General features: G+C 36.5%; 1 protein-coding gene across 1 annotated transcript; it reads right to left on the bottom strand.

Annotated features, from left to right (window-relative positions):
* Nucleotides 1-3,721: 3,721 nt before the first annotated feature.
* LOC103480335 (C-type mannose receptor 2-like) lies at nucleotides 3,722-13,057 on the bottom strand. The gene is made up of 9 exons (XM_081599695.1): nucleotides 11,150-13,057; nucleotides 10,850-10,924; nucleotides 10,269-10,655; nucleotides 9,837-10,184; nucleotides 6,522-8,939; nucleotides 6,233-6,307; nucleotides 5,675-6,064; nucleotides 5,257-5,592; nucleotides 3,722-4,296 (listed from the first exon to the last, which is right to left on the bottom strand). The coding sequence occupies exons 2-5, from the start codon at nucleotides 10,881-10,883 to the stop codon at nucleotides 8,593-8,595; spliced, it is 1,116 nt and encodes a 371-aa protein (XP_081455821.1). The 5' UTR covers nucleotides 10,884-10,924; nucleotides 11,150-13,057; the 3' UTR covers nucleotides 3,722-4,296; nucleotides 5,257-5,592; nucleotides 5,675-6,064; nucleotides 6,233-6,307; nucleotides 6,522-8,592.
* Between the last annotated feature and the right edge of the window lie 13 nt (nucleotides 13,058-13,070).

Below are 13,070 nucleotides of genomic sequence, written 5' to 3'. Positions count from 1 at the left end.
TCCCATGTGTATTTTTTATTTTTATTTTTTTACAACACTTGTTCTTCACAGCTTCCCTAATTTGTTTGATTTCAGGAAGTAGAATATTTAATAGTTCAAGTTCCAGTAAATATAAACTTTAAACAAGGCCCATTCATAGGTGGCCTGTGTCCAGACGTTGCACTAGACTTTTCATGTTTTTTTTGTTTTGTTTTGTTTTTTTCCTTACTACATCTGACTTGGTCATGAAGGACATTTAAGCGCATTTAATGTTAGTTTTCATAATGTTTGGAGAAAAGCCGTCACTGCAGATGGGATAAGGTGATAATCTAAGCTGTCAGTCAGGAATCATAAGTGCAAAAAGCTTAAAAAAAGAAAAAGAGAGCAGTACAGGTTGCCGTGACAACCTGCACTGAACAACGCTGCAAAGCTGTAGAAGTTGTGTCAGGTGAAGAGAGTTGATCTGCACTAGTTGACAACTAGGTGGCAGTAAAAATGACTGCTTGTGGCCATTCCAGGGTTAAATCTCATGGTTCTTCCTCTCCTTCCTCTTGTTATGAAATTAAAGGCAGCAGGTTGGATTTCCAGCACAACAGATGTGTGAACAGCAAATATGACAGAGCGACAGATGAATGAAAAGCTAACTTTTTCACTTATCTCAACCCCATGTCAAAAATGAATCTAGCCCTTTTGAAAAAGTTACAATACACTTTCATAAATCTTTCTTTATTTCAGTAATTCAATTCACTAACCAAAACACACCCCATAGATTAAATACAAGGTCTTCAAACCCTTTATTTACTGTGAATTATGATGATACTCCACTTTCAGCCTCCCAACAAAGACATTTAAAATAAGCTTATTACATCAGACCAATAAACCCGCCCCAGCATTTTAATGCAAAGTGTGGTCTTAATATCTTTGTTTTGAAAGACAATAAGATGCCATCACAGAAAAGAGTAAATTTAAGCTCATCGTTTGTTGTAAATTATTAATATGTACACATTTATGTATATTCTGTGTTTTATGCCACACAAAATATAACCTTAATTCATAAGAAACATGTAGCAAAATGTAAAGCTGGAAACTGAACTAATAGTATTTTTATCACAGGCAGTTAACTCTTGGAACAGATGAAATTAAATTTCTCAAGGTCATTTTTCCTCTTCCACAGATGTTTTCCTCCCGTCTCCATGGCTCCAGACATGTCACAGTCATCCATCGGTTCACCTGAGGCCCAGTTCTTATATCTGACCACCTCATCACTGACCCAGAACCAGAAATCCAGAGTGCAGGTGTAACGCAGACCCATCCAGACATAATCAGTCGATGCCTTCTTGACTTTCTCCTGGATCCATCTCTGATCATCCATGTTGGTGATGGTGACCAGGTCATGGTGATGATCTCTGCAGTAGTACAAGGCGTCCTCCCAGTTCATCTTCTCTTTGATCAGGATCACTTTATCTGTTGATTTAAGGAAGAAAGACATATTATCTGTTGCTTTATTCTGGTCATTATTGTAAATCCATCCGTTCTTCCTTCCTTGTCCAGTAATGTACATGCAAATACAAAATGAAATCTCACCATCATAACAGATGAAGGGTTTTCTTTCATCACAGTTCTCATTCTTCCATCTGCCTCCATCATCAAACACAGTCACGGCACATTGACCACTGTTGTATTCTACATTGTTAAGCTCATTATTCCAGTGTCTGAAGAATGAGTTGCTTCCATCTGACCACGTCCAGGTATCTCTGAACAGACCAAAGTATAGATTATTAAACTTGGGCTCCATCACTTTCTTCACTTCTTCATCCTGTAGCTGCTTCATTCCACTGATCAGGTCTGTGTGTTTCTCTCTGCAGTAACTCTGAGCTTCCTGCCAGGTCTTCCTCTCTTTAATCAAGTGATATTTCTGTGAAATACTTTCTGTGGAGTTAACAGATAAAGACATATATTTACTTTGCATTATTTTCTAATTTGGAGAAAATAATGCAAAACCACTAAAATGCTACCGTTTGGGTTTACAAAAACACTGAAAAGCAGATGAACATTCTTACCATCATAGCAAAGGAAGAATCTTTGATGATGGCAACCAGTATCTGCCCATTCCAGATTTTCATACAGAAATCCACAGTTCTCAGATGTCTGACTTCCTCTATCAGTTGGTTCTCGTTTTTCAGTGTTCCAGTTTGTCTCACTTTCATTAAACTCCACTCCAGGTTGAGACCAGTACCAACTTCTGTTACCATGTGTTTGATCATACAGACCAATCCAAGCTTCGTTCATGTTTCCTGCTGAGTTCTTGATGAGTCTCTTCATGTCCTTCATGTTAGTCACTGTGACCAGGTCAGTGTGTTTCTCTCTGCAGTACTGCTGAGCTTCAGTCCAGTTCTTATTCTCATTAATGTAGTGAAACTGATAGAGCTGACAGTCCATGAAACAACACTGACCTATAACATGAAAGATGTTGCTGTACTTAATCATGAATTATAATTCACATAAAATATAATGCCAAAAAATGGGTTCCAAGAAAGAGATAAATGTTATTCTTTAAATACCAAAAGGGTTGAATTTGAACAGAAACTGTAATTTTCCGGAAACCACAACTTAGTTGTGTTTCAGATCAACTTACCCATCAGGAAGAGCAGAATCAGACTCCACTGCATCTTTGCTGTCAGATGAATTATTTTCCTCCAGCAGTTTGTCTCTGTTGGATGAAGAACATTTAAACAGTGAAAAGCTGCAGCTCTCAGTGGGTCTGAACCCATGGAAACAGAGCAGATTAAAAAAAGTGAATCTTTTTTAATATAAATAAAAACACTAACATGATTTCAGAAATAAAAAAATATATCCCAATTTGATGAAAATCTAATCACAGAAACTTACATCTGGTTCCTTTTTCCTCAAGGAATGAAATGCTTCTTCTTGTCTGTGTGTTGAAAACTCGTTTCCTCGGTCAAATTGAACATTTACCAACATGGATCACTGAACAGCAGCAACATTTAATGCTTCATCATTTGAATATTCAAACCAGGGGAGTGGGATTTTTCTCAATCAAAGAGCTGACTGTTCATAACCCGGCAGAGGAAACAGGATGCTGACGTATGTAAACCACTATCGACATCCAGGATAATAATTAAATCTCCTGAAACCTGGTGAGGATCAGTAGAAATATTTTAATATCTAACTAGATTATCCAAGTCTCTCTGTTGGACTAGAAAATTATAACAGTTTCCAAATTGTTTGACTAACTTCTTCAAGAACAAATCCATCTGTGTCAAAGCAGCAACGATGGAAAAAGCTTTGCTGCTTTTATCCTACATTCAGTAATTTAGAATTTTATGGAATAGATTTTTTTGTGCACATTAAAGTGTTTTGGGTGTTTTAATCGAGTAACAAACACACATTTCACTCCCTGTGCTTCTTTCTCTCCTCCGCTCACAACTCCTTAACTTTTAAACCGTTTCCAACTTTTTCTCCTTTTTCATCTCTGTGTCCTTTACATTTGACATTAACCCCAGACAAATTCTAAAACAGTTTAATATATATTCACCTTGTAAGGCCCAGCAGATGCTTGTTGCTTGGTGTGAGGAAGCATTCAGACATTAAACGCCTCCAAAGTTCAGCTCATAAAAAAATTTAATCTTTTTCTTCCATAGCTCAGACTTCAACTCCACATTTATCTCTGGTTTTTACATAAAGTCAGGTATCAACCTATGACTCTGGTCATGTGAGCAGGTTTAAAGACTTTATTACTGAAGGAAAACATACGTTGTACGTGAAGGATCACAACACAAAAGCAAGAAATTCACTCAAATAAGCTCACAACACATGATCTGATTTGATTAAACATATGGACATTCTTTCACACCCCACAAAAAATGTAAACTTAATTATTAAAAATAAAGCTGCAGTATATAATATTGTAGACAGAATAAACGGCTTCTTACTAGTGACTGTGTGAGATTTATTTCTTAGAACAGATGAAATTAAACTTTTCAGCATCATTTCTTTTGAACCACTGATGTTCTCCTCCCGTCTCCATGGCTCCAGACATGCCACAGTCGTCCATCGGTGGATTTGAGGCCCAGGTCTTATATCTGACCACCTCATCACTGACCCAGAACCACAAATCCAGAGTGCAGGCGTAGCTCAGTCCCATCCAAACGTAATCAGTCGATGCCTCCTTGACTTTCTCCTGGATCCATCTCTGATCATCCATGTTGGTGATGGTGACCAGGTCATGGTGGTGATCTCTGCAGTAGTACAAGGCGTCCTCCCAGGTTTTATTTTCTTTAATCAGGATCACATTATCTGTCATATGATCAACACAAACATATTATCACTTAGAAAATGATGGCGATGAACAAATTTTATCAAGAACAACAGGTATGTCTTTGGTCCTAAACCAGAGGTGGTAGAGTAACTAAGAATTGCCCTCCAGTAAGAGTAGCACTACTTTAAAAGAAATGACTTCAAGTAAAATACAATATATACAAATAAAAGTAAAATTTTGGTATAAAGCACAGTGACTGATAATAGCATCTGATCTATTATTTCAAGAAAATATCAGACTGGCTAAAATATAAAGGAATGATTAAAAAGTGGTGCTTTAAAGACAAAAATAATGTAAATAATCCAACTCCATACCATAATTTCAGAATAAATTGAGGCAGACGGAACATTTCTAAATCACATTTTATTAACATAAATCTTGTGAAACAAATAGCATAGCTGTAGTTAAAGTTTACACAGTATATAAAAACATGCTAAAGTAATTCTAGTGACGACATAAAGAGGTCATTGTGTTTTCACTTAACCTCCAGCAGGTGGAGAACAACATTAGAACAACAGAGCTTGTGTATAAAAAGGAAGTCTCACTTTCACGTCAACTGGTTTGTGTTTTGATCCAGAATATTCTTGCTTAAAATATATTTATTCCAGAAATATTAATATTTAATATAAATAAAAACACTAACATGATTATTTAATCCAGAAATATTATTCTAGATAGAGCAGCAATATTTCAAGTAAAAGTAGAAAGTATTGTGGTTTAAAACTACACAAAGTACATTTTATCCAAAATGCTACTAAAACACATTTCTGAGTAAATGTAACTGGTTTCTATCCATCTCTGGTCCAAACAAAACATTTTTGGGCTTTTGCTTGATGCAGGGAAATTTTCTATGAGACAAATGAATTAATACTTAAAATCTGAAATCTCATAGTTCTACTGTTGACATAAACTTGTAGTATCTGTTTACATCAACTCACCATCATAACAGATGAAGGGTTTTTCATTATCACAACTCATATTCGTCCATCTGCCTTCAGCATCAAACTTGGTCATGGCACATTGATCACTGATGTATTGCTCATCATTACACTGTAGATTCCAGTGTCTGAAAGAGAAACTGCTTCCATCTGACCACCTCCAGGTGTCTCTGAACAGACCAATGTATGGTTGATCCATCAATTTCTCCACTTCTCCATCCAGTACCTGCTTCGTTCCACTGATCAGGTCTGTGTGTTTCTCTCTACAGTAACTCTGAGCTTTCTGCCAGGACTTCCTCTCTTCAATAAAGTGATATTTATGGGTTGTATTAGTTTCTGTGGAGTAATCAAACACATATATGTTTACGTTGTTTGAACAAAACATAAAAATAACTGTTAAAAATATGAACATTCTCACCATCATAGCAAAGGAAAATATGCTGATTAAGGCAGCCGGTGTCTGTCCATTTGAGATTTTTATTCATATGCACACAGTTCTCATGTATTAATTGATTTCCATTATCAGTTGGTTCTCCTGCTGCCCAGTTTGTCTCACTTTCATCAAACTCCACTCCAGGCAGAGACCAGAACCATGTTCTGTTAAATTCTGGTTTACTGATCAGACCAATCCAAGCTTCACTCTGATCTCCAGCTGAGATGTTGATGAGTCTCTTCATGTCCTTCATGTTAGTCACTGTGACCAGGTCAGTGTGTTTCTCTCTGCAGTACTGCTGAGCTTCAGTCCAGGTCTTATTCTCATTAATGTAGTGAAACTGATAGAGCTGACAGTCCATGAAACAACACTGAGCTGTAAACAGTAAACATGATTATATTAAATTAGGAGAACTTCATCAACACACACAGCTATAATTTGCAATGAAATACAATTAGAATTGTTTTTCATTAACATTTCTGTGTGATAATTCAGAGGTAACTCTGTTTCCTCATAGTCTAGTTGTGTTTCAGATCAACTTACCCATCAGGAAGAGCAGAATCAGACTCCACTGCATCTTTGCTGTCAGATGAATTATTTTCCTCCAGCAGTTTGTCTCTGTTGGATGAAGAACATTTAAACAGTGAAAAGCTGCAGCTCTCCCTCCACTGGACAGAGAAACAATGAGAGCAGAGAGACCAAGATGGACAGAGAGAGACACTCTGCTCCTACTTTACAATGGCTAAATATATTTTTTAACATAATTTGATAAATACAACATGTATATATTAATAAAATCAAGTAAAAGCTTCGACAGTCTGCTTAAACTTACATTGGCTTTGTTTTTGTCCTCGATGGATGTTTTCTTGCTGCTCTCTTGAAAACTCAGTCAAATGTTGTTTCCCAGCTCGGATCACTGAACAGCAGCTTCATTTGAATGTTTAAACAGCAGAGATGATGCGTTTCTTATGAAGCAGCTTATAAAACACAGAGAGGAACAGAATATTACAATGAGACAGACCAACATGACCTCAGTGAATCTATTTATTCACCTGCCTGAGGAAACCGCTCCAGGTTTCACTCAGACTTTATGAGTTACCAAACTTAAAAAAAAGAAAAAAGAAAAAAAAAGAAAACCACCACCTCTCCTCCAGATTGTAATCCTCCTGCCTCAACTTGAAACCTCGGCTTCCCCTCCGAATCTGGTGATAAACACATCAGTGAAAAAGACACATGTCTTCCTGGACAGCCCACCCTGTCTCTCCACCCACAGGTCCTATAAGCACCTGAAAATAAACTCACTTATCTGTATACAATCATTCTGTTCTCTGTGACTAAACTAACATAAAAAAAAAACAAAAACAAAAAAAAAAACACACCGGGCTGTTTGCTTAAACTGCCTGGACAAAAACCCCTGAAAACAAAGACCTGATGTTTTCCTGGACAAGTTTCTCGTTAGACTAAAGTCTTGTTTCCCAACACTGGTCTCCAAGGCAGAGACCAATAGCTGTTTTCCTGCTTTAATACGCGTGACTCTTCTTCTTCTATGGTTTTTTGGCTGTTGGTAAACAACAAAATCGATGCATCAGCACCACCGAGTGGTATGGATTGTTCAGAATGTCACTCAAGAATGAAATTCTACTGAATAACTGTGTTAATTTACGATAACAAAATATTATCTGATAGATTTTACTTTTCAAATTGTTTCTAAATAAATCAACTAAATCTGATTTATCTTTAAATCCATTCAATTGTTGGATTAATTGTTGTCTTTCTCATTTCTCCCGTCTTCTTTCGGATTTTATAAAACCAACATCCTTTTATTTCTTTCTTTCTCTCGTTGCTTTTGCCATTTATCTTTCAATACACCTGATTCAAGACTGTTAATCAGTCATCAGTTGAAATCAGCTGGACTGAAGTGTGGAAACAGCTAAAACCTGCCGGGCAGCGAGTCTTGAGGACCAGGGTCAGGAAACAGAGCAGTGAGGGAACATGCAGAGCAGCAGCTGCTCCTCTCATGTCAGCAAAGCTGCCAACTTCCCTCTGATTGCACATGAAAATATACAACACAAAACTCCATCAGGGTGTAAAGGTATGGAAATGTTTCACTGTCATTGACTAGGAAATAAACACTGGAGCAATATTTTGTTGTTTAAACAATAAAGTTTCTCCAGTAATGAGATGAAGAGGGTTAACTTCCTGATCCATGTGGAGTAAACCAATCAGAACAGGCCACACCCACTGGGGGAAAACCGGCAACTGTGATGGAGGAAAACACTGAAAATCATGACGGAGAAAGTGAAGAAAATAGACAAGAGAAACCTTCATGTTCTCTGAAGAAACTCTCTGTATCGTAGCATGTCTGATTTCAGAGGAATCTCGTTTCCTTGTTTATTTCCAAACATTGAGATGTTGTTCACTACGGACTCAGTTTGACTCCAGGAAGCAGGAAATGCTACATTTCTGAATTAATACCATCAACGCTCCTTTTAAAGCCCAGCAGAGGCTTTTGATAGAGAGTAAACAATTAGATTTTTAAAAGTGAATAATGTTAAAAGAAGACAATAATTATTTATTTTATTTCAAAATTCATCATTGGCAAAAGAAAAAAACAACAAAACATTACAGTAAAATTAGGAGTTAAATGTAAACTAGACCATAGCAGTTCTAGTTTGTTTGAATGTTCATTCAATATGATAAAGAAAACTGAAAAAGTAAAGCAAACCCACTCCAAGGTAATTTAGTTAATCATAAGCAAAGTGTTTAAAATGTCCTGGTAATTCTTTCACATAAAGCACAACATTTAATTTTATATGATACATATAACAACAAACCATGATTCAAATTAAACATGCAATGATGAAAACAGAGGAAATAGTTTCTCACATGGGATAGCTTCAGATTTAATTCTTAGAACAGATGAAATTAAACTTCTCAGTATCCTTTTTTTTAAACCACTGATGTTTTCCTCCCGTCTCCATGGCTCCAGACATGTCACAGTCGTCCATCTTTCCATCTAAAGCCCAGTTCTTGTAGCTGACCACCTCATCACTGACCCAGAACCAGAAATCCAGAGTGCAGGTGTAACGCAGACCCATCCAGACATAATCAGTCGATCCGTTCTTGACTTTCTCCTGGATCCATCTCTGATCATCCATGTTGGTGATGGTGACCAGGTCATGGTGGTGATCTCTGCAGTAGTACAAGGCGTCCTCCCAGTTCATCGCCTCTTTGATCAGGATAAATTTATCTGTCACAGAATTGATCAACACAAACATTACAAAATCATAATAAAGAACTAATTTAACAAAAACAACAGGTAAGTCTTTGGTTCTAAACCAGAGGTGGTAGAGCAACCAAAATATTCCCTCCAGTAGGAGTAGCACTACTTCAAAACAATTATTGTCAAGTAAAATAAAAAGTAGTTGTCTAAGAAATGACTCAAGAGTAAAAATTTCATAAAAAGGATACTTTAGTACTGAGTAACTGATCATAACATCTGATTTATTATTTCAAGATGATGTCATCATACTAGAAAAAATATAAAGGTATGTGCAAATTGTAATATTTTGAAGACAAACATAATAGAAATAATACAAATGTACAAAATAAATTTTAAATAACACATTTAGGCAGAAGAAACATATTTCCAAATCGATTTTCGTCAACATATAAACTAATACTTGAACAGTAGGAAATATATACAGGATATGTTATAAATAGGTAAAGTACTTCCAGTGTTCACTGTATTTTCACTTGACCTCCAAATGGCTCAGCAGGTGGATAATAACATGAGAACAATAGAGTTTGAACAGGATCTGCAGGTTATGGGTCCAGAGCGTTTTTGCTTAAAATATGTTTGGACTTTATTCAATAAATATCCACAAATTTCATAATAATATAGCACAAGTAAAAGTACAATATACTGGGGTTTATGACTACTACTAAAGGTACTTTTTTCCCCAAAAAGTTATTAAAGTAAATGTGAATATACTATGCACCTCTCATATTGACAAAACGTTGAGGCTTTTGTCTGATGCAATGATGTTATCTGTGACATACATTAATTAAAACTTAAATCATAAATTACACAAATATTCACAGTTGTATTTTTTTAAATAAACTTATATTTGGACTAACAACTCACCATCATAACAAATGAAGGGTTTTGTAATATCACAGTTCACATTCTTCCATCTTCCTACACCATCAAACTTAGTCGTGGCACATTGACCACTGTTGGGTTGGTGATTGTTAAAGTCATCATTCCAGTGTCTGAAAGAGAAACTGCTTCCATCTGACCATCTCCATGTGTCTCTGAACAGACCAATGTGTGTGTAATCACTTGCAGAGTTCATTATCTTCTTCACTCCTTCATCCTGTAGCTGCTTCGTTCCACTGATCAGGTCTGTGTGTTTCTCTCTGCAGTAACTCTGAGCTTTCTGCCAGGTCTTCTTCTCTTTAATCAAGTGGTATTTAGGGGTTGTATTAGTTTCTGTGGAGTAATCAAACATATTTATGTTTATCTTGTTTGAACAAAATAGATAAAAACAAATGAAAAATAGATGAACATTCTCACCATTGTAGCAGAGGAAATGATATTGATCCTGGCAGCCGGTGTCTATCCAGTTGAGATGATTATTCACAATCACACAGTTCTGAGATCCTTGAGTTCCTCCATCATTTGGTTCTCCTGGGTTCCAGTTTGTCTCACTTTCATTAAACTCCACTCCAGGCAGAGACCAGTACCATGTTCTGGTACCATGTGTTTGATCATACAGACCAATCCAAGCTTCACTCTGATCTCCATCTGAAATCTTGATGAGTCTCTTCATGTCCTTCATGTTAGTCACTGTGACCAGGTCAGTGTGTTTCTCTCTGCAGTACTGCTGAGCTTCAGTCCAGTTCTTTTCCTCTTTAATGTAGTGAAACTCATAGAGCTGACAGTCCATGAAACAACACTGAGCTGTAAATTTAAAACATGTTTATGTGTTTACCCTCTAAATACAGACTTCTAAAGTAAAACACTTTGTCTTTACAAAAAAAAATAAATATTCTCATTCTTTCTGTCTGATAAAAATCCAGCAGACCTCCTGGCATTCCAGCTGACTTCAATGTTCCAGAAACCAGAGAGTCTAGTTGTGTTTCAGATCAACTTACCCATCAGGAAGAGCAGAATCAGACTCCACTGCATCTTTGCTGTCAGATGAATTATTTTCCTCCAGCAGTTTGTCTCTGTTGGATGAAGAACATTTAAACAGTGAAAAGCTGCAGCTCTCCCTCCACTGGACAGAGAAACAATGAGAGCAGAGAGATGAAGATGGACAGAGAGACTCTCTGCTCTGCGTTTTTTTTATCCCAAAAACCATAATATTAAACATGACAAAACAAGATTACAGTTGTGAAATTTACAATTTATCCACATGAAAAGTTAAGTTCAGACATAGATTAGTAACTCACATTCTCTTTGTCTTGTTTCACCTAAAGTTGTTCTCAGTAGATTTATGTCTTTCCTTCGTAGCAGCCAGATCTCTACTAACACAACTCGCTATAGAATTTAATTCTAAACATTTCATCATTTGTTTATTCAAACCTCGCGTGTGGCAGGGTGTGGTGTTGACATTCTGCTCATGAAAGAAATCATTTGTAACCTGCGCTGATGTTGTTGGGCTTCCAGCCATGAAGGGCGTGTTGGTGAACCCACAATGCATTGCTTTAGCATATTTTTAATTTCAACAGGAAACAGAGGATTTTCACATCATGGAAATGTGACGTCATGTAACAAAATGGCGATACTAAAGCCTGTCCACCAACCTCTAACATGACCATTCTTTCTTTCTTATTCTATTTCCTCTGCTTTCATCAACAGATGCAATCTAGACCAATGAATATGAATTACTGAATATGATTATTAGCTTAAACAATCTTAACAAATAACCTCTTACCTTTTCTGACTTTTGTCTCCTGTACTGTCTGTGGGTCAAACATGATGATCCTTCTATGATCCTTCTCCTCTAAATCATCTGTTGTCAGCTGAGGTACTTTTAGTCTCCGTGGAAAACTGGGTGTGTTTGATGTGTGTAATAGAACATTTTGTTTTTAGCCTTATTTCATCTTTGATGCATTTTTACCCTTTATTTACTGATTATATCTGCTGTTTTATTTATTTATTTATTTATTTATTTATTTATTTATTGGTATTTCTGCAAGATGGGTTTTTCCATTAAAGAAGTTCCCAGATAATGTTAAGATGTTTTCGCAGCTGTGATAGAATAAGAGACCTGAAGACATCTTGGGTAAAACGCTTGATCTGGAAATTGTCTTGGAGGATTGACTGACTGGTGGAATGTAGTTTGACCCAGAACCCATGACTAACTGACAAAGAACAATTAGAAGTTTTTCCTGAAATCCTTATCCGTTCTCTTTCCTGCCATAAAATCATCCCCTCCAAGAGATGAAGGACAGATGATGAGGTGGGGGTCAGGATTGTCTCTGTGGTCCATCTGGCAACAGAGATCAGACTTTGGGTGGGTCTTTTCCTTGGTGTCAGTATGTAACAATGTGATGATGCTGCGTTCAGGGCTCTTCTGACTGCGCTAAGTGAGACGGGTCTTCGAACGCTTTCACCTTCGAATATAGAAAAATGAAGACAAAGATTAAACTTTCTCTTACTAGTGAAACAGATACTCATTCTTTGATCAATTAAATTTCCATAACATGTTTTTAGAGCTGCTGGTAACAGGAAATGTAAAATTTACACAGATGCAAATAATGGTAGCAGATCCCTCTGTTCTCAACCAGGAAGTTGTTTTTTTTCCCCCGATGCAAAACTAGTAGATCAGGGGAAAGGATAGAAAGTTGTTCCCTTTTTATTAATTTAATATTCTATTTTCAAGTTTTATAGTTCACAGTGTGTTTCAAAATTATCCATCCCACTTAAACTTCTCTGTTTTAGCAAGTCCAAAATTCAGATCAACTTAATGTGATTTTATTCATCTTGTGTTTCAGAACAAGCTGAAGGTGATTTTGTCTCAGTTTGGAGATTCAGACGTTGAGGACGTCACAAGAGTCGAGTTTGGAGAAAATGAAACCATAAATGGTTTTCTCCTATCTGGGTTGATGTGTAAAATAGTTTTAACTTTGACCAAATGATGCCACTGAAAGAAGCTTTTCCTGACTACAGAGTAAATTAGATCTTAAATGTAAAATCCCAATCAAAGTTTAAATGTTTTTCTTTAAATTAACGTCAAAGCATTAACACATGTCGAGGTATTTCTGCTAAATATTCAGTCGTCTGTTAGCTTAGAAATAAAAACATTCTGACCAAAACACTGTTTGGCATCAAAAAATATAATCCAGTACACAATAGAGCGCCATGGCA

Source organism: Poecilia reticulata, chromosome 18, assembly GCF_904066995.2.
Source record: "Poecilia reticulata chromosome 18, P_reticulata-male-v2, whole genome shotgun sequence".
Taxonomy (NCBI): Eukaryota; Metazoa; Chordata; class Actinopteri; order Cyprinodontiformes; family Poeciliidae; genus Poecilia; species Poecilia reticulata.
The sequence above is the reverse complement of the archived record's forward strand: the minus strand, read 5'-3'. Positions and strand labels throughout refer to the sequence as shown.

What these genes read in the sequence shown, in the direction of transcription:
- LOC103480335 (XM_081599695.1), bottom strand. Translation starts at nt 10,883, where the DNA reads ATGCAGTGGAGTCTGATTCTGCTCTTCCTGATGG. An exon ending in TCATTTCCTCTGCTACAATG is followed by an intron (nt 10,185 to 10,268) that starts GTGAGAATGTTC and finishes ATTACTCCACAG; the next exon opens with AAACTAATACAACCCCTAAA. An exon ending in ACCCTTCATTTGTTATGATG is followed by an intron (nt 8,940 to 9,836) that starts GTGAGTTGTTAG and finishes ATTCTGTGACAG; the next exon opens with ATAAATTTATCCTGATCAAA.